We start from the raw sequence: 22,830 nt of genomic DNA on the forward strand, positions 1-22,830 counted from the left end.
AATTCAATTATGCCATGGCCAGTAAAAGAAAGCTTACTGATGAAGAATTAGAAGCTTACACTAATATGAGTGATGACGAATGGAATGAATTATTTGGTTCCGATTCCGAAGATGATTATAATCCTACAGATGACTTTAGCGATGACTCAGATGACGATATATTGTATATAAATATATGTATATTAAAATGTTGAAAAAACTTCAAAAAATTGTTTTATTTGCATTAATAAATACACAGTTTACACAACGATACCTCTTATAATATACTATACTTTTGGTGAAATTATTTTCCTTCTACCAAGTCCCCAGATGTGCTCTCCACTTTATTCACAAGCCAAGGGTCCAAATTAACGTGCTTATACTAAAGGTTAACTTGTGCTTGGCATAGGAGGTAGGTAATCGACATACGAGTATATTCATAGTTGGCTTGTGAGGCTCATACACCAACTATGAGTATACTTGTAGTAGGCAGCAAACGTGTTAATGCCAGTGAATACAACAGGGGGAAAAGAACAAAAAAAAAAAAACGGATATCACTATCAGAGACTGTTCTACCCATACCTTTAGATTATGATCCCAATAAATTTCAGATAAAAAAATTAAAATGTCTACTGAAAAAAAGGTTTTTTCTGGCCTGTTGAAATTACAAAAACTTCACCTGTTTTAGGAAAAGTGGATATTAAATCCAACATTATTTCAAAGCTGTATGTTTGTACAAACTATGAAAGTTTCGTAAATTGAAATGAGAGTTTATGAGAATACAATCCTTGGCATCCCCGAGATGCCTTAGCATGGACTACTTAAAAGACATGGGCATAGCCCAAGCATCCATATATTTGCCTTTTATTAGTCCATTTGATAAGATTTCACTGGCCTAACAGCTGTTTTGAACTGACTGGTTCTCTTCAGAGACTAGACAAAAACCTTAAGAGGGCAAAACCTCTTGTTCAGTACTAAGGAAATCGAAATGTCAGAGAAATGTATTTTACATAAGTGAAATATCGGTGGATGCTAAAAGTAATTACTAAAGAAAGAGTCATAAGGCTTCATTTCAGCAATGTAAAATTACATAGGCAAAGTGGATATTAAATCCAACATTATTTCAAAGCTGAATGATTGTAGAAACTATGAAAGTTTTGTAAGTTGACCAGAGAATTTTCTCTTACTCCCCTTATTCGCAATACCACATCATATATAAAAACCCTACCATTTAAAAATTTTCATTGAAAATCTAATTGTAAATAAAAGATATTTTAGCCAGCTTTGACATCACTTCACTGTTCACCAACATTACCTTAAATAACAACTTATCACTTGTAGAAAACGTTTTTCCTCCTAATATAGAAAGTTTGAGAGAGAGAGAGAGAGTGTGTGTGTCAAGAGCTTGTTTTTCAAAATCTTACAAGAAAAAAATCATCAAGGAGGGGGTGAGAGGGGGAAACACAGAGATATATCCTCTATCTGTTTGAAAATTTTGTTTTTCCTTTGCAATCCATTCTGAATATTTCTCTTGGAAGATTTTGAAAAAGAAGCGCTTGACTCAGTCTTCCTTGAACTATTAATCTGGTGAAGATATGTCAATGATAAGCTGACCTGATTGGCCAAGCGGTTAGCGTATCCGCTCTCCAGTCAAAAGACTATGGGCTCGAATCCTGCCGTGGGCATGGATGTTGGTGGAAATACCAGTGGTGGGTGGTAGATGGTGTTGGTGTAGTTGGTGGATTGAGTGGTGGAGTCAGAGAGATGTAGAGTAGGTGTCCTCCCTCGATGAGCCTTCGGACCCCCTGGAGGTGTCACATAATAATAATATAATAAATTTAGTTTAATCCTTTACCCAAGTGTAGGCAAACAAAGTGTGCACCTGAAGTAGTTCAGGACTGAGGCAACTGGTAGTAAAGGTGGACCAAGCTCTCATCACTCCTTGTCTCAGTATCTCCCATAATGCAAAGCACATCTCCTTGCGGACATGTATAAAGCTATGCATTAAAGGAAGGGCCACTACCCAGACCAGTTTCGACCTTTATTGAGGTCTCGTCGGTGGGAGGCAGACCCAGAAGTGATGATACTAAGGCAGAAGCAATGGAGAGGTCATATTTACTTATATGAGTTGCCAAAAGGTGTACCACCTTATTATTAATTTACTCTGGATTTAGAGAAAGATGTTGGAAGTTTATTTTCCACTTGGTTAGACTATAACTTGGGTAAAGGATTAAACTAAATTTATTATAGTCTAACCAAGTGGAAAATAAACTTCCAAAATAATAATAATAATAAGTTCTCTATTTGGCCTCATGGTCCAAACAGAGACTCTTTCTTATGTCACCTCAACAGCCTTCATCAAGAATCCAATTTGCAAAGGAAAAGGAAACCAATATTAGTTTAGCCTTTCTAGATGCCTTGGTAGCTTACCTGATGGTAACTTGTGCTTTTCAGTATACAGGAAACCCACTCACACAGGCAGATACATTCACAAACTTTCCCATCACTTTCCTCTCTCGACAATCTAGTATCATTAAAACACTAATTAATATAGCCTATATTCTTGTTTAACCCTTTGACCAAGTGTAAGCAAACAAAGTTTGGTTTGTGCGTGAAGTATCTTCACAGCTAGGCTACTTGTATGCACAGGCAAATGACTTCACAATAATTGCCTTAGCATCACATAATGCAAAGTACACATCCTTTTGGGCATGTATAATGCTATGCATTATGGGTAGGTCAACTACCCACTAGGCAGTGTCTTTATGAATAGACTACTATCCAATAATGCAGTTTTTCCCAAACTTTTCTTATGACGGACACTTCACAAATACATAACACAAAGAGTGCAAAACTAATATTATACAGCATATAGAAAAAACATTGTAAGTAAGCTAACTTTATGTTAAAGCAGAAACATTTTTCTGCTCTAAGTTCTGCAATCAATAAGGTAATACTATATGGCATGATTCCGGAATGTATTGTCAATATAATGTTCTCTAATAGTGTGTATATAATCAATATTATTAATTATATTAGTGTCTGTGTACACACACACTAATATAATCAATATTACTGTGTGTGTGTGTGTATTAATATTAATGCGCACGCGCACACACACACACACACACACACACACACAAATTAGTATTTTAATGATCTAATAAGTTTTTAATATATGCTGACCAGAGACAACTTAAACATGGAGTAAAAAAAATGCAATCTTACAATATACCAGACTGTAATATTTTATACTTACACAAGATATGACATTATATAGCCAACCATAAGAATAAATCCAATGGACATTAAAACAGAAACCGCAGGGAGGACATCATAACGGCCAACATTATCTCGCAAGACATCTACCATCAGTAAAAGACGATTAATAATTCTACTGATAAGACCATGGGCATGTTCATCAATGAGAACAGCTACCTTTGCATCAAATGACAGATTTTCAGTAGTTTTAAGGAGTCGAAATAGAGTGTCTTCCAATTCATGTTTAGTAACATTGATCTGCAAGCGAGCAAATGTTTTATTCAATCAATATGAGTGTTAATACTGAGCTACCAAAAAAGCAGAAAATATTTTCTAATTATATTATAGTATACTAATAATACAAATTTTAATATGAATTTAAATAATAAAAATTAAAAAAAAAAACTATTATATTTAGAATGTAAAGAAAAAATTTCATATTCACTTGAGAACTTCATGAAGAGTGAAAGATGTGGTGGGCAGGGAGGAAAGGTAATACTGTAAATACAAACTTGGGTTTTTGAATCATCTACAATGTTCACATGCTAATTCTCCTCCAGCAGCAGCAGAAATAATTTAAGAAAAACTTTATGAAAGGAAATGCAATGCCAATTATCTAATTGGCATTAATAATGTAGCTCATGTTGATGTATGTATGATTTATCATGTATGTTTATCAGTCATTTTCTGCCCACTGCTGGATGAAGGCCTCCTCCAACAAATGATCTCCTATGTACATTAGCCAATGGACTACAAGTATTATCCAGAAATCCTGCTTTGAAGACCAATGAAGGCCTCCTTCATTCAATCATATCTCGAGTTGTTCTATGCCACTGTGTTCCAGTCGTCTCTTTAATCTCATCTGCCCAATGTCTCTTTGGTCTTTCTGTAGCTCTCTTTCCATCGCTGGGAAGCCATTCAGACATTAACTTTGTCCACTTTTGCGTATTCTTCTTCTTCTTCTTCTGCAGCTTCTCCCACTTAAGTGGGGTCACTGTTTCGTATGAGTCTCCTCCACACCTTCCTGTCTTGGGCTGTCACCACATCCAAGTTCTTCATCTTCAAGTCCTCTTCTACCAGCTCCCTCCATCTCTTCTTTGGCCGCCCACGCTTCCGCCTTCCTTGCACATCCATCTGCATGACCCTTCTTCCCACATATTCGTCCTCCCTCCTCATCACATGACCAAACCATCTCAACCTTGCCTCCTGTATTTTTGCTCCTAAGTTCGTAACTTTCACTGTTCCCCTGACATAGTCATTTCTCAGATGATCCTTTCTGGTCACACCGCACATCCACCTAAGCATTCTCATCTCTGCTACTTCCATCCTGCTAATGTTATTTTTCCTCAGGGCCACAGTTTCTATAGCATATGTCATAGCTGGCCTCACTACTGTCCTATAAATTTTGCCTTTCAGATTGATCGGCACCCTCTTATCACATAACACTCCAGCCATCTCCCTCCAGTTCCTCCAACCTGCTTGTATCCTGCATCCCACTTCCTTCTCACCTCCTCCATCTTCTTCCACTGTCGAACCTAAGTATCTAAAGTCTCTCACCTTCCTGATGACATTTCCTTCCAGCTCCAGGTCTGTCTCCTGGCCACCGCCCACTGCGCAACACATATACTCTGTCTTACTTCTGCTCAGTCTCATACCTCTCTCTTCCAGTACTTTTCTCCATCTTTCCAGTTTAGTTTCCGCTTCTTCTCTTGAATCTACACAGAGCAAGATGTCATCTGCATACAACATTGTCCAAGGTGCATCTTCTCTCACCTCCTCTGTTACCACCTCCATCACAATATTAAACAGAAACGGACTTAATGCTGACCCTTGATGCAAGCCAACTGTTACTTGAAAACTTTCTGTCTGTCACCACATCCAAGTTCTTCATCTTCAAGTCCATATTCTTGCATATGACTTGTCCATTGCTCTTTGGATCTTTTAATGCAGACGTAATGTCTCTCACTCTAGTCTGAGATCTGACCAAAGTATATATTTGAAATTTGCCTTTAAGTAAGAATGAGTTTTAAATATAACTGTATGCACTGAATGCAAAATTAAAATCAATATTATACCACCCACAGTTTAAAAAAATGGCCACTTGTTCAATAGAAGATAGAGTTCTGTAATTACTGAGTTATTACTTCAAGGGTGACACTCTACATGGATTCAGATGCAAAAGGATACTGCATCATCATCACATCATGTTGATCTATGTATATTACTGTCACTACAATTTCTGCACACTGGAAACTCGCACATGAAGAATAAGAGACCTTTTGCACATTAGTACAAATGATCTCCTATGTACATTAGCGAATGGACTACAAACTGGATTATCCAGAAATCCTGCTTTGAAGACCAAACATGGAAATTTTTTTTCAAGTCACTTCAGACCACAAAGTAGGGTAGTGGTTTCACAAACAACAAAGCTCATTTACAACCTAAATCATATGACTAAGCGTCTTAGGCCAACAAATAAGACACAGAACATTATAATAATACTTCCATTAAGATAAAAGCAATCAGAAGTACAGTGAAGGCAGAAACACTGTGACAGAATCATGGCAATTAGCATCCAATCTGAACCAATAAACCTGAACATTATAATGGTCTATATGCCTACAACTGGACATAAAATGAAAAAATTGCAGTTCAAATGTATGAGTAAACAGAGAAACAACAGAGGACAACATCTAGTAGATTTCTGCACACAGAAGGTATTAATAAAACACAATATTTCAAACACACAAAAGAAGAAGAAGATACACCTGGAAGGTGCTCGGAGGCACAAATAGATACCAAATTGATTATATAATGACTAAAGTAAGATTTAAAAACCAAGTCAAATTTAGTAAAGCCTTCCCAGGAGCAGATGTTGATAGTGACCACAATCTTGTATTAATGAAAACACAATTGAAAGTCAAAAAACAACCAAAAAAAAAAAAAAAAAACCAACACCACACAAAGATCAGGGGTGCTTAAGGGTCAACGCTGTATAACTGAGAGGAGACCTCCACATGGCCAGCCTGGCTGGCCGAGTGATTAGTGCATCCGCTCTCCAGCCAAAAGGCTGTGGGATCGAATCCCGCCATGGGCATCGATGTCTGTGATTGTCTGTGGAAATACCAGTGGCGGTGGTCAGAGGTAGATGGCGTTGGTGTGGATGAGTGGTGGATACAGATCTGTAGAGCAGGTGCCCTTCTTCGATGAGTCATTGGACTCCCTGGAAGTGTCATGTAATAATAATAATAAAAATAATAATAGCCTTTAAAGGAATGCAGAGAACCGACAAAGGCTTTTGACCTAATGTCCAATCCTCACCTTCTCGTGGTGCATCCTGTTAGGTATCTATCTGGATACTGAACGAATGAGGATGTGCTGGCAATTTGGGATTTAGCTGACCAAATTGTATTCTTATTCGCTTAAACCAAAACATAAAGGATGGCACAACATGACAGAATTTTATGCCGGCTGGGACGTTGCCCAGTTAAACAAGGCCTTCGTCATTTTCGCCACGGAACCAGGGCAAACGGCGAACAGGCAGCTACTGGAACAAATTTTAAAACACACCCCAACTGAACATCACCAGAGTTAAAGATCGGTACTATCAACATAAGAAGCCTTAATGGCAAAGAAATGGAGTTAGTTGAGGAATCAGATAAGTACCAGAATGACATAATAGGGATGAGAGACAAAAAAGGACAAAAACTAGTGAGATCTTTCTGAGCGATAAACACAAAATGTTATATTCAGGCAATGACAATCAAGGAAAAGAAGGAGTAGCCATAGTATTCAACACTAAATACGAGGCTAATCTTCTTGAATGGCAGGAAGTCTCAAGTAGAGAAATGTGGGCAAATATCAGAATGGGGAACTGGACAATGAGACTTATTTGTGCCTATGGTCCCTACAGGATTCTACTAGGGTAGAAGTGGAGGAATTGTTTGAGGCTTTAGAGAAAGCAACTAACACAATGAAAAAAGACAAGTTGGTCCTTGTTGGGGATCTAAATAGCAGAGTAAGAAAAGCTTGTCAGACATACAAATATATTTTGGGAAAATTTGGAGAAAACAGCAAAGATAATAATAATGGCAAATACATGTTGGATTTCTGCTCAGGACATAGACTGGTTATTACTAATACCATGTTCCAACATAAAAATGTGTACAAATTCACATGGAGAGAAGAGGCAAGAAATACGAAGTCTCATTGACTATATTATTGTCGATAGTGATGTTTTCACCCTGGTGCAGGACACCAGAATGAACAGAGGATTTGAAATTTGAAGTGATCACTATTTAGTCTTGAGCAGGATAAAATTGAATTTCATTTTGAAAAGGAGAACATGTAAGAAATTTTTAAAGGAAATAAAAGTTGAGCAGCTCTCAGATGTGAACTGAAGACTAAAATACACAAAGATTTATTGAAAAAATGAATGAAAAAATAAAAGTTTGAGAACAGAAACGAAACCTTGGAGATTCAGTGACAAGCCTTGAAGAAAATCCTGATTGATTCAGCCAGAGAGGCATGTGGTGAGGTTGTCTGCAAGGATAGAAAAATCAGAACTCCATGGTGGACATAGGAAGTTAAAGAGGCAGTGAAGGAAAAGAAGAAAGCATATCAAAAGTTGCTGGCAAATAAGTCAGTTTGTGCTCTTAGAGAATACAGAGACAAATGCAAGAAAGCTAAACACTGTGTAAAACTAGCTAAAAAAAAGTCATGGGAAAAACTTTGGTAAGAACATAGAAAATAAATACCAAGAAGGTGGCTAGATATTCTGGAGGTTGTTGAGGTTCAGAAATGGAGGAAAGAGCATCATAAAAGGAATTAGAGATGATAAAGGTCACATGAAAACTGGAGAAAAAGATATCCTTGAAGTATGGAGTAATTACTTTGAAAAATTGCTAAATGAAACTAGCAGTCATAGCACAGTGGTAAAAAAACACTCAACAGGCATACAGTCAGGAATACGTATCCATACTTGAAGAAAAAAAAGTCAAAGGGTTGAAATGTGGAAAGGCAGCAGGAGTAGATGATATTCGACCAGAAATGCTCAAGTATAGAGGTATAAAAGTCTTACAGTGGTTGCACTGCATAGTTCAGAAGGCCTGCACAGAGGGACGAATTCCCGATGACTGGAGTAGAGCTCTCATAGTACCCATATATAAAAAGGAAAATAAAATTGAATATGAGAATCACAGAGGTATTTCCTTACTGAGTGTTCCTGGCAAGATTTATGCAAGTATACTTGAGAAACGGTTGAGAAGAATTGTGGAAGAAAAGCTTGGTGAAGAACAAGCTGGATTCAGGCCTAATAGAGGCTGTCAGGATCAGATATTCACTTTATGGCAAACTGCTGAGAAATCATGGGAATATAACAGAGATCTGTATTTAAGTTTTGTAGATCTGGAAAAAGCATATGACAAGGTGCCAAGAGATAAGCTATTCAGTATGCTACAGTTATATGGTGACAATGGGACATTATATCAAGCAATACTCAGTCTTTATTTTAGTTGAAAGTCAGCAGTTAGAGTTGAAGGAAGTACATCAAGATGGTTTAGTGTTAAAGTGATGTCAGACAATGATGTACATCATCTCCTCTGTTATTCATTATCTAAATGAATCACATTATGAAGGAAAGTGGTATTAAACATGATATCAAAATTGGAGATATTAATGTCAGCTCTTTGCTTTATGCGGATGATGTTATACTTCTAAATAAATCCGCTACAAGTCTGCAAGATTCTCTGACTAAATTGAGTAGCTGTTGTAATAGATATGGTATGAAGTTTAGCAAGACAATGAAAATAGGCAGAAGCATTGAAAATGTCAACTGCGTTGTGAATGGAGAATTTATAGAACAAGTAAAACATTTCAACTACTTTGGCATGATTTTTAGTGAAGATGGTAAATTAAATATGGAAATAAATAACAGAATCAATAAAGCTGGTATGGTAGGAAGTCAATTGAATAAATTCATATGGAATAAGAAAGAAATTAGTCGGAACACTAAATTAGCTGTATACAAGACCAGGTTTTCAAACCAGTTTTACCTTATGGATCTGAGAGCTGGGTCAGAAGTAAAACACTAGATCAAGAACTAGAGACTGCAGATATGAGAGTTCTAAGAAAGATTACGATCAATTAGACTATTATCCTGTACACCCCCCCCCCTTGATACATGGCAGGAATTTGATGATGATGACACAAAGATCAACATATTGAAACTAAAAAATGAAAACATCAAAAGATAATTTCAGGAAACCACCAAAAAACTAACACAAAAAAATGTAAAGGAAAATACGAACAATAATGATAAGTGGAATCAAATAAAGGATAATATCGTAAAAGCTAGTGACAAAATACTAGGAAGAGAACAGCAAAATATAAGAAAACCATGGATAACTGAAGAAATATTAGATTTAATGGAGGAAAGGAGGCTATACAAGAATACAGAAAAAGTAGAACACAAAGAAAAATACAAGAAAAAAAAAATCTGATAACAAGAAAATGTAAACAAGCAAAAGAAGAATACCTCCATGAAGAATGTAAGAATACAGAAGAACTGTTTAATAAAGGAAATCTAGAAACAGGTTATAACAAAAATCAGCAACAAACTAAAAAAGGCCACACATAGTAATGCTTTAATAGAAATGAATGGTAAACTAATTATTTATTTTGAAGAATCGTGCCTACAAGAATGGAAAAAAATATCTTGAACACATCAAGGAGAAGAACGGGGAGAAAATGACACAGAAGTTGAAGACAATAGTGGACCATCAATAATAAAAGAAGAGTCTGAAAAAGCACTTCAAGACTTAAGCCAGAAAAAAAGTCCAGGAATAGATAACATCCCAAGTGAAGCCCTTCAAAATCTGGATAAGGAAACAAAATGACATATTTGAACTAATAGCTAAAATATATGAAAATAGAGATCTCCCATAAGACTTCACAAAATCCCTGATAATACCAATCCCAAAAAAAGCAAATGCTCTCCAATGTAACCAACATAGAACAGTAGCCCTAATTACACACATTAGCAAAATCCTATTAAAAATAATACAAAACCGAATATATAAAAAAATAGATTCACAACTAGAGGAAGATCAATATAGATTCAGGAAAGGGAAGAAGAGAAGCAATACTAACTCTGAGAACTATAATCGAAAAAAAGCTGAACCAAAAAACATATATATGCTTCATGGCTTTAGAAAAAGCATTTGACAAAGTTAATAGGAAGATGATGTGAAATATTATGAAGAAAAGTCACACTGACCATAATGATAGAAGAGTGATCAAACTTATATATGTAAGACAAATGGGATACATAAGAACAAATAATAAGGAAGAAACCATACATATTAGATGTTGAGTAAGACAAGTGTTAAATTTTGAATGAAGATATTTTTTGTTTTAATACTTCATTCATATTTAACATAATCCACCATGTCATAAGCAAGACTTGTAAATATTGTTTTGTTGTTAGTCTCTTGCTTGTAATATATTATTCATATAAATGCTTTCAGTTTTGTTTGTTATTAATTAATTACTTAATCTTAGAATATGTAATAATAATGAAAAGACTCTATATAAATATGTCATTCATTTTATTTAGTTTATTCTGTAAAATTTATTATAAGAAACTGTGTGTATGTAAACTTAAATGTATATTATATGAATTGTGATATCTTTTTTATTTCTGTATGTAAGAGTGATTTTATGTAATTCTTCTAATTGGATTTGATTGGCTGCTTAAGAAGAAACGGAGTTTATTTTAGTTAGCTCGTGCTGAGAATGTGAGCTATTGTGTATAAACAGAGAAGCCAGTAGATATAAGCCGAACTGGTTAGAACCGGATTTTGGCAGGAAGAAGGAACGGAGTTGATTGGAAAACGAAAGTAAGTAAAGGAGAAGCCTTAGCGAGAGCTTAGAGACCGGTTGTGTGTAACAGAAGGGGTAGTTGATATATGCCAAAAATCGACTACGAAAGGATTGAGAATTAATAGGCATTTCGAATTACTTCTATGGGAGTTCTGATACTACAATATTTTCCAAATGGTTAGCGGAAGAACAGTGCAGAACCGAAGTTAATACATAGAAGAAAATAAGGAATTAGTAGATAGCTGAAACTAAGTGTATCAAGACTTGTATATTTCTGTGTCTATAATTCAGCAGTTATTTAGAGGAAGATTTCTTTAGAATTGTGTTGCCACAAAGTAAAAGTCAATAAGAATTTCAAGTGTGCCTAAGCGTATTTGATGTGTAGAAGCAGTAACCAGGTAAGAGCTGTCTTTCTGTAACCTGTGAAGCTATAACAGTTAACTCTGTCGGATATATTTTGACCTTAGCTGTGGTGTTATGTTGATTAATGGTCGAATGTTAGATGTACTAAAATACTTTCCCCTCGAAATAATAAGTCTCATGTTATTCTATTGAGTGTTAACTGACTGAGAAAGAATAAAGTGTAGCCTGTCATAAGATTACTTATTATAACATTTGGAAGGTCGAACTTTTAAGAAATATTTTCAACTTGTTTGACTGAACATAAAGAACTGATAAATGAATGTTTGATAATTTATGGATTCTACTGCTGGGGTATACCAAGTTTCATATTTTGTCTACTGTTTCTCTCTCTACAAATTGCTTAGAATAGGGGTATCCAGTTGGATAGAGAGAAATATGTCAGAGAAATACTAATGCTTTATGAATTAACAATTGTTAACATTAGTCATGATCCTCAAACCTAATTGAGAAGTTATTAATTTCTGAATATGAATCCTTATAATATATTAATTGGATAACCTTTTGCAGATAGTCATACTTAAATGTATATATTGTACTTTTCCACATTAAATGTTTTCTTTTGTTGTTAAACTTGGTGTCTGCCTAATTTTCTTTCATTGCACCGCTCATAAAATTAATCGGACCTTTGCGGCCTTAAATACTAGTAATAACCTCAGCCTGAAGATAGAGTGATAATATAAGTATAGTTGAAGATTGATTCCTCTAAATTATTTAGACTAATCTGAATATAGGGTGGCGCAGTATAAGATAAATTTCTTTGTATTCAGATGAGCCTCAATCAACAACCAACCAAGTAAAACTGGAAATTTAAGAGATAAGATAAGACTAACAAACCTACAAAAATGGAACAGTTAGCTAGGTAGCAAGGGACACAACACAAGGGTGCATATTATCACCCTTGCTTTTCAACATATATATTGAAAATGCCATCAGAGAAGTTAAAGAAAAGACAAGCAGCAGCATAAAGATTGGAGTGAGATATTTTGCCTCAGATTTGCAGATGATATTGCATTCACAGCAAACAGCAGATTTGTTGTTTTGATTAAAAAAGTTAATCAAAACAACAAATGAAATATTTAACAAATACCACATAAAAATAAATGTTGAAAAAAAACAAAATCCTACTGGCAAGCAAGAAACCAAAGATCATAAAGAAAATTAAATGGGAAAGAGATAAAACAAGTCAAGAATTACAAATACCAAGGTAGTACAATAAATGAGGAAGGAAGATCAAAAGAAGACATGAAGATAAGAATAGGCATAGCAAAAAAACCAACTCAATAAAATGGAAAAGGTATTAAAAGGAAACTTAAGTCTACAACTAAGGCAAAAACTTCTAAAAACTTATGTATGGAGTATAGCACTTTATGGCAGCGAAACATGGACAATGGGAACAGGAGATATTAGAAAACTGGAGGCATTTGAAATGTGGTGTTGGAGACGAATGCAAAAGATAAAATGGACAGACAAAAAATCTATTGAAGAAGTGCTTAAGGAAGTAAATGCATCCAGAACACTAATAAAGACATTAAAAACAAGAAGAGACAGATGGATTGGACATATCTTACGACATGAAAGTCTGACGAGAAGAATAATGGAAGGCAAAATCGATCAGAAAGCATTTGACAGTATTGACCAGAAAGTGACATTAGTAGTTCTGGAATCCTATGGAATTGATAAAAAACTAATAGCTATATTAAAAGATGTTTATCAGAATGCAGTTGCAGCAGTTAGAATAGGTGATGATTTGCAGAAATGGTTTAAAACAAGCAGAGGTACTAGACAGGGAGACCCAATATCACCAAGCATTTTCATCGCACATTTAGAAAGAGCAATGGACAAATTGAAGGAAGATGCCAAAGGAATATCTGTACACGGAATGAGAATTAACAATCTGAGATTTGCAGATGACATTGTTATTATTGAAGAAGACAAAAGAGAACTACAAAAAACACTGAAACTGTTAAATGAGGAAGGGAAGAGATTTGGACTTGTTATGAACTTGGAAAAAACAAAGACAATAGTATTTGGTGGGAAGAACATGAAACAAAAGATACAAGTGGATAGAACTGATATAGAAAATGCAGAACAATTCACATATTTGGAAAGAAAACTGACATATGACTTGGACTGTAAAAAAGAAATAAAGATCAGGATTGCAAAGGAAAGAACAAATCTTAAGGCCATGGATAACATCTGGAAAAATAAAATTATCAGTCTGCAAACAAAACTAAGAGTACTGGAAACATGCATACGTGTGGATAGGCTTATGTGTTTGTCAGACATGTTTGTAATAGATTTCACTGTTTGATATGAACATAGACGATTAAGAAAATAATTATTTAATAACTTAAAAGCTAATATTTTGCTGGTATTATATCCAGCATCTTCAGAGCACACAACACAAAGTTTGTTACAAATGCAAAACAACCACAATTCGGTGTAACAGTGGGGGCTAGTAAAAGTAATTGCAGCATGCAACACAAGACTAAAGTCCTAATATGGCACCATCTAGGTTTAAAAAAAAAAAAAAAAATTCAAAGTTTTGAAATAGTAGTCCAAATGATAGTCTTAGAAAGTTTGAAAAAATGAAATAAAATAAAAGTAATAAATGTTAATTTGGTCTTAAGATGACTGTCTCCAAATCTTTGGTAGATTTATACAGTCATACTTGTTAAGGTTTCTGTTGATTCCAGGAGCAACCTCTCTGACTTGTAGAAGCTTCTGTGCATTATTTTTGTTTTTTCTTTCCAACTGATCCTGTGTGCAGGGGTATCCAAAGCATGGTCTGCCAGACCTGACTTGCCATAGTGAAAGTGTCGGATATATTTTTTGTGTTCACTGAGGCAGATGTCCACAGTTCTTCCTGTCTGTCCGTAGTAGGCTTGATGGCACGAACAGGGCCTACTACGCACAGACAGGAAGCCAAATACCACAGCATTAAAGCAAATGGAAAATGTCCTGGTGAAGACTTAATTCACATAGAATTAATTAAATGGGAAGGAAACAACATGATTCACCATGTCACCAAATTAAATCTATGCCTAGAAGAGGGGTAGATACCAGAAAACTGGAGAAATGCTACAGTGTTACTTTTATTTAAAAAAGTTGACAAAGAAGAAGTAAAGAACTATAGACCAATTAGTATTCTCTCTATCTGTACAAAATTCTGACAAAAGTAATAAACAGGTTAATCACTCTTCTAGACTCAAATCAACCAGTAGAACAAGCAGGATTCCTTAAAGGATTTAACACAATTGATCATATTCAGGCAGTAAAACAAATAATAGAAAAAGCAGAATAAAACTAATTGCCTCTCTGTTTAGCGTTTCTTGATTATAAAAAAGCATTTTATTCCATCAAAACTAATGATAATCAAAGTACTCCAGAATCAGAGAGTTCCTGGAGAATATTATGGACCTTCTCCAGGAAATATACCACACTGCAACAATCCAACTTCACACGAGTAGCAATAAAATATCAATTGAAAAAGGTTTCTGACACAGAGATTGTGGTATTGACTTTTGTGTTAAACTTGGTAAAAGTTTTACCAAAACACATCAAATACTTCAAAAAGCATACGGTGATGAATGCTTATCCCATACTCAAGTTTACAAGTGGTTTAAGAGATTTCAAAGTGGTCGTGAGACACTTGAGGACGAAAAAGCCAAGCCGTCCAAAAACTGGACTGAGCGAAGTTAACATCCAAAAAGTGCATGATTTCGTCAAAGAAAAACCGAAATCGTCTGTGATTGATTGAAAATGAATTGGGGATTCCAAAATCAACTGTGCACAACATTTTGACCAAGAGTTTGGGCCTTTGTAAATTGAATTCACGATTTGTTCCCCACAAGTTGACAGATGACCAAAAAATGTATTGAATTGAACACTGCAACGACTTCATTAAAACTGCTCGTAAGGACTCAAACTTCCTTGAAATGATCGTTACTGTGACGAAATGTGGTGTTTTGAGTATGAGCCCAAAACAATGTGCCAGAGTGCTGAGTGGAGACCACCAGTAGAGGGGCAAACGAAAAAAAAAAAAAAAAAGCAGCTTGGAGAAGTCAAAAGTAAAGACAATGCTGATTTATTTCTACGATTCCAAGGGCATTATCCACAAAGAATTCATTCCGCCTGGCCAAATGGTCAATGGTGAGATTTATCTCAAAGTTTCGAAGAGATTGATAGCTAGAATTCGTTGTGTACGGCATGAATATCGTGATGCAGGCAGCTGGTCACTTTTTGCACGACAATGCACCATCTCACTGTTTGAACATTGTGAGACAACACACAAACTTGGCTTTTGAGCAAAAATCATTTTTGTGTTGGATCACTCGCCTCATTCACCTGATTTAGCACCCTGTGACTTCTTTCTCTTCCCCCGACTTCATTTGCCAATGAAAGGAAAGCAATACAACACCACTGAAAACGTTCAAGTGGCAGTAACCATGACCCTCAACAGTATCCCAAAAACTGATATAAAAAACTCATTTAACGAATTAATTGACTGCGCCAAACGCTGCATCAAAGCTGACGGAGAGTATATTAATTGAAATAAATAATTTGAATAATTATAATTGGCCTGTGTTTTATTTTCTATCAAAAGTTCGTTTTCTTTTTGGACAGATGATGTATTTATGAATTCTTTGGGCTATTCCAGTATTGCTTATTATTTGGGAAAGCTTCCCCACTGCATCATGCTCTGGCCTCCATAAATGGTTTCGATCAGAGTAGTCACATAGTTGGGGAAATTAAGTCACATCCAGTGTTTGCCCATTTTAGCCATGGGCTTTACAGCCTTTCTTTTTTCTTCTTGGTATTATAGTGGAGTGGTTGTGGTCTAATCTCCCACGCTGGCCACATAACGTCTTGGGGGATGCATTTTATAGCTTTCTGCTAAAAAAAAAAAAGGGGGGGGGGTTCACGTGGAGGCATGATACTAAGACTTACTGAGTATGGCCCTCCGGACGTCACCAAAATATTGTCACTGCCATCTATGTCAGTTCCATCAGGGTTTTTGACTGCATTGTAGGTTGCCAACCCACCACAGAAATCTATCCCAGGCTTAACACATGCTACAAGCATGACTGATGGCTAGTCAGCCAAGATCCTGGTAGGAGAACACAGCTAATCCTCCCCTTACTACTCTCACTGACTTTAAATTTAGAGCTGTGCTGATGAGAGTACAGTCAACTCTTCCTTCTCATTTGACAAACCACATTTATGCAAATTAGGCCGATTTTTGAAAGTAGCTACAGATTCTAAAAAAGTCTTTCTCTTCTAAATTGATTTACTGCTATAGAGCATAGTGGTCTATTTCCAATTGATTGAATTTCACATATGTAATGTACAACAGGCTTACGATCTTTTGTGGGTGAAAGTTATGTAAAAATAGATATATTCACTGCTTGGAAAGAATTCAATGGATCTCCCCCATGGGCAAAGTGTATCGTGCCATGTAACAGGTCACGTGTTTGTAGCAGTATTATTATTTGGAGGAATACGATGCTCCCAAGTCCTTTATCTAAATTGTCTAAATTAGACACACACACACAAAAAAAAAAAAGTCTCCTGGCCCCAAGGGCATTCCTCCAATTGACCTGAAGGTTTGTGCACCAGAACTGACTCCTATCCTATGCCGCTTGTACATACTCTCTTACTCCACTGGTATCTATCCCACAGCCTGGGACAGATACCAGTGGAGTTTATACCCATTCCCAAGAAGGGTGACAAATCACAGCCATCTAGCTACTGCTCTATCTCACTCAACCTCAGTCCTATCTAAAGTGATGGAGAAAACCATCAATTCCAATTCACCACCTTGAAGGCACCCAGTATTAAGCAACCATCAGTATGGGTTCTGTCACTGCTGATCAACAGGAGATCTACTCTCATATATCACCCATATCTGGACAAATGCCATGGAGAAATTTGGTGGATCTCAAGTGGTTGCACTTGATATCTCCAAAGCTTTTGGCCGAGTCTGGCACAAACGCTTGCTAAGCAAACTCCCACCATTTGAACTGTCTCAGGATTTCTGAAGTTGGATTGCCAGCTTTCTGTTTGGATGCACACTATGTGTGATGATAGACAGTTCCTTATTCTCTCACCAGCCAACTAATGCTGGGGTTCTCTATACAAAGTTTTGTAGATGACAACACATTGCACTGCTCCCTTTCATTTATTAAATCTTACTCTACATAACAACTCACCTCAACATACAGAACATCAACCACTACTGCCCTCAATTCCGATTTCCAAACCATCTTCCAACGAGGTTCCAATAACCTTGTCAATTTCAATGCTAGTTCTGTCTTATTTCTCACAAAAAAAGAACCATTTTCCTCCAGTATTATTATTTTTGACAACACTCAAATTTCCAGACAAGATGAGATTTATTTTATTGGAATTACCCTGACATGAAACCCTCTCCTGGCATAAACATCTCATAACCATTGCATCCTCAGCTTCCAAAAAACTAGGATTTCTCTTTCGCTCAAGGCATTATGCAAATAATTTGCAAATCACAAATAAAAAAACCTTATGCAAATCACAAATCCACTCAGCTATTGAATACTGCTCACGCATTTGGAGTCAGGTTCTTAAAAGATCCCTCAGAATGCTTGACTCAATACAAAGGAAAGCGATTAGATTGATAAATGACCCATCTCTTACCAACTCACTCCCCTCTCTTTCACACAGTGTTTGGTCTCTGCAACTTGTGTATTCTATATTTCGACAGCAAATGTTCATCTGAAATAGCATCAATAATTCCCCCACTCAGTACTAAGCCCATTGGAACACATACAGCTGCCACCCAACATTCTTTCACAGTACATCTTGAAACCCACAGAACAAGTTTATTTTCCTCCTCCTTCATCCCTGCAACTGCTGTACTAGTGTGCAACAGTCTTCTCCCTGATGTATTTCCTAAAGAATACAATATACATGCTTTTAAATCAAATGTAAACAAGTTTCTCCTTTCTTAACCCACTATCCATATATGGTACTAATATACTATAGGTTATCAATCAACCTCTCGTGTATGGACTCGATATTAAAAAAAAAAAAAAAAAAAATCAGTGCAACTGAGTCTGGGTGAAGTGGTGTGAGAAGGGAACTAATGGAGGAGTTTGAAAGAGATGTCGTGATAGAATGCCATATTACAAGCCTATCTGTTTGCAAATCATTGACAAATTGGGCCGTCCCAGGTCAACAATCAATGATACCACATTGAAATGGAAGTGCAGGGAATCAACTGCAAATTGATTCCCTGCACTACTCACACACTCACTAAACATGACCATAGGGGTGCTACAAAGGATAATATGCAAAAACTGCCATTTGTCAGCCGACACATTGAATGCAGAATGACAGACATCAACTGGAACACAAATCTGCATAAAAACATTCAGAATCAAGACTCACACCATAGGTTTTCATGGTAGGATTGCAATATGCAAGCTCCACATTAACAGAACTAACATGCAGTGTCATCTTCAGTGGAGCAAAAGGTATGTACAGTGGGATGTGGAAGCTTGAAAAGCTACATTATTGAACAGTGAATCACGCTACGCATCTACCAAGTAGATGGATGGGTGTGGGTATAACAAATGTCTTTTACCAGAATGCGTAACCAAAACTATGAAATTCAGAGGTGGCAGTGTGATAGTATGGTCTTGTTTTTCCTGGTTTGGCCTTGGACCTCTGTGTGTGGTGCCATGACAACTGAACTCCAAGAGGTACTTGAACATTCTGAGCAATGCATTGCTTCCTACTATGTGGTGTTTCTATGGAACTGACCATTGTCTCTTTCAGGACTGCCACACTTGACTGGCCACCACAGAGCTCTGTTTTCAATCCTACTGAACATTTGTGGGATTAACTGGAGCACTGGGTGAGATAAAGGGACATCTCCCCCCCCACACACACACAACCATCCAGAACCTCATTATTTGCATACAGGAAGAATGATCCAAAATTCCATCCACTGCTATCGATGAGAGTACACCTTAATAAGATGGACCTCCTTTCAACGCAATGACTGCAGCAATCCTACCAGTTTGTTCCTCACACTATGGTGGTGCCCACTGACTTCTTTGCAAGCACTGTGTGTGTGTTCAGGGTTCAAACCCCAATAGGTTTGAACCTGCATTCATCTCCAATCACATTCATGGCCCAATGGGCATGAATGTTGGTTGGAAATGAATTTTTGCACAGTGTGAGACCACTTGAAAAATGTCCTATGCTTTGTCTCTGGAAAATGATTTTTGGATTATGTAAAAAATAAATAAATAATATATAAAAATACTATATTTATAAATTAATAACAAATCCTTTTCCTACCCACAGAATTAATACTACAGGTTTATAAATTTTTGGAGTGGGAGTAACTTAAAAAAAAAACATACTTTGGCACATAAATGGGTAGATAGCCCACAAACATTATCTGATGGATTATACTTTTAAAATAACTAGATAATTAACTAATAACAAACCTTTTCTTCCTCAATATTCCATACAGAATCTAACCACTGATATCTTACTCTATCATGTTCTTTATGCCATAGTAGCACCACATGAAGGACAGGATTTGAAGGGGTACCCTCACTGGATGACAATGCTTTCACAAACTCTGTCTGCTTTTCTTGGTAGAGAAACATAAACCTGATGAATGAAAAAATAAATAAATAAATAAAATTCATAAAATGTTTATGATAAAAATAGCAAACCTTTCACATTATATCTGACAATGTTAATTCACACATCAGTGTCAAAAAATAAATTAAATCCTTAATTAAACTAGCATTTTTGGAGTGCAAAGTACTTGTCAGTATCTTTGTATTTTTTTTTTTTTTTTTTACCTGAGGTAGTAAGGAAGTGAGGAGGATGTTTTTTGTAGGCTTAGAAGAGTTTACATTTGTGGTGAAGGGAGCAAAAGAGAGCCAAAGAAAAATTTGAGGTGGTTAGTAAAATCGGTACAATATGGCTCACTTTATATTCACTTTGTAGTCAGTAGACCATTTTCACTTTCTTTTCCAACAGTTTGTCTCATTTACTTTTGGAAAACCAGATGGCTAGTGCTGGGTGATTGGGCTTTTCTAGATCTACTGCCTCGGACTGCCTACTTTCTTTTGCACTTATCCTCTAGCCATCTCTCTAAGGCTGGTTAAATGATCTTGGTGGACATAAGTACAGACTTTCATAGCAGATGAGAAGAGAATTTAATTTTCTTTCATCAGATTGTGCCTGGGATAGAGGATTTGCATTACTGTTGCTGAAATTTGATTTGCTCCAATATTAGTGTTTTTAAATAAAGAAATCTTTTCAATGAACAGTAAAATTTCTTTAAAGTATGTCTTGCTGTTATATCAAGATTTTGGTTATTAAAGGGGATGATGTATTTTCCTCACTTTACAAATCGGATACCTCAACTTGTTTATTACACATATCATAATTTTATTAGCCTTGCTCACTTGAAGGAAGCACTGAAGACTATTGTTATTTCTGTGTAACTAGAGAAGTTCACATAACATTGCATAATTTTTTCAATTTCTCATAGGAGAAGTGCAGCTAAAGAATGCGCATTCTGTAGTGTCTAGTTTTAATCTAAAGATCAGTTATATCTATATGTTCACTGGGCATCTGCAGATGTCATATGGTCACTTCTATGATTGGTGATGTGCCATGCCAGGATTTACCATGTAGTCCAATTGTTTGCTTTTATTGCGTCCTCAACTCTCTGAAGATCAGTCATTCGACACACACGCACACCCATCCATCTCATCGATGGTCTATCCATTCCTCTTTTTTTTCCAGGAACTTTATCTTCTATTACTGTTCTCAGAAGCCCCTCCCTTTCCATCCAAATGCGTCCAAAATATTTTAACTTTCTTCTATCAATATCCTTAAGGAGCTGTAAAGTTTTACTGATCTTTTCTAACACCCATTCATTTGTATGCCTTTCAGTATATGATATCCTCAACAGCCTTCTGTAACACCACATCTCAAAAGCAACTGTCCTTTTCTTATCTGACTTCTTTAGGTTCCAAGTCTCAGATCCATAAATTGCTGTTGAAAAAACAACTTCATCCAAACTCCTCAACTTTGTTCCCATGGAGATAAATCCATCCTTCCAGATTTTAGACAACTCTCTGATTGATGTTTTAGCCATTCTTAATCTTGTTGTGACGTCTCCTGAACAGCAATTCTTCACATTAATAATGGATCCTAGGAACTCAAACTTGCTGACTTCAATTCTTTCTCCAGTAATGTACACTTGTTTCTCAGAAGCTTCCCTGTCAGTATTTCCTTTCAGAAACATAATCTTTGTCATGATAGGATTGAGCTGAAGTCCTCTGTTCTTACTGATCTTGTTAACTTTGTCAAGAATTTCTCCTAATTCTTCTTTGTCATTACAGAGGAGTACTGTATCATCAGCATACCTCAGATTATTGATTAATCTACCTCCTATCCTAATTCCTGTCTTGAGCTTATCCAATGCTTCCTGCATGATGTCCTATGCATATAAACTAAACAAGTGAGGAGAAAGTAAACATCCTTGCCTAACTCCTTTTCCAGCTTGAAGCCAGTCAGTCAATCCAACACCTGTTCCTACTGTGGCTTCTTGCTACCTGTACAAGTTGGCTATCAACCTGATAGTGTGTTGAGGAAAACCCATTCTTTTCATTCATTCATTACTTCCCACAGTTTCACATGCTCAATACAGTCAAAAACTTTAGAATAGTCTAAGAAACACATTACCAGAGGGGAGTCTGAATTCTTTATATTTTCTATGATGTGTCTAAGGCAAAGGATCTGATCTCTGGTGCCCTTAGCTTTTCCAAAACCTGCTTGTTCCTTGGGCATCTCAATCCTATTTAGTATGATCTTCAATGAAATTTTGCTTGCATGAGATATTAAACTAATAGTTCTACAATTCTTGCACACCTTCAAATCACCTTTCTTATGTAGTGGTATGAAAACAGACTTCTTCCAGTCTCAAGGCCATGATCCTGTCTCCCATATCATTGTAACATGAAACACTCTTATCCCTCCATCCCCTGTGGCCTTAATTAACTCTGTTGCAATTTAATCTGCACCTGGAGCCTTATTGCTGCTTAACTGCTCTTTCAACTTCATGCCTAAGTAGAGGAGGTTCCAAATCAAAATTTTCCTGGTGAAGTTTGATTTCCAACTCTTTTGTTAGTAATGCTCCATTCCTGTCTTTGATGACATTCAATTTGGGCTTTAAGTCATGAACTAAATAAAACATCCTTTTAT

General features: G+C 36.2%; 1 protein-coding gene across 3 annotated transcripts in view; it reads right to left on the reverse strand.

Annotated features, from left to right (window-relative positions):
- Window positions 1-22,830, reverse strand: part of l(3)80Fg (dnaJ homolog subfamily C member 16 l(3)80Fg) — a 326,699-nt gene that overhangs the window by 154,726 nt on the left and 149,143 nt on the right. For all 3 annotated transcript variants that reach the window (XM_090394766.1, XM_090394767.1, XM_090394769.1), the window contains 2 exons: window positions 20,046-20,214; window positions 3,239-3,498 (listed from right to left, as the gene is read on the reverse strand). In XM_090394766.1, the coding sequence (XP_090250892.1) occupies window positions 3,239-3,498; window positions 20,046-20,214 (429 nt within the window). The remainder of the gene's footprint in view (window positions 1-3,238; window positions 3,499-20,045; window positions 20,215-22,830) is intronic.

The sequence above is a fragment of the Typopeltis vanoorti genome, chromosome 6, assembly GCF_054136105.1.
Source record: "Typopeltis vanoorti isolate ZY-2024b chromosome 6, IOZ_Tvanoo_1.0, whole genome shotgun sequence".
Taxonomy (NCBI): Eukaryota; Metazoa; Arthropoda; class Arachnida; order Uropygi; family Thelyphonidae; genus Typopeltis; species Typopeltis vanoorti.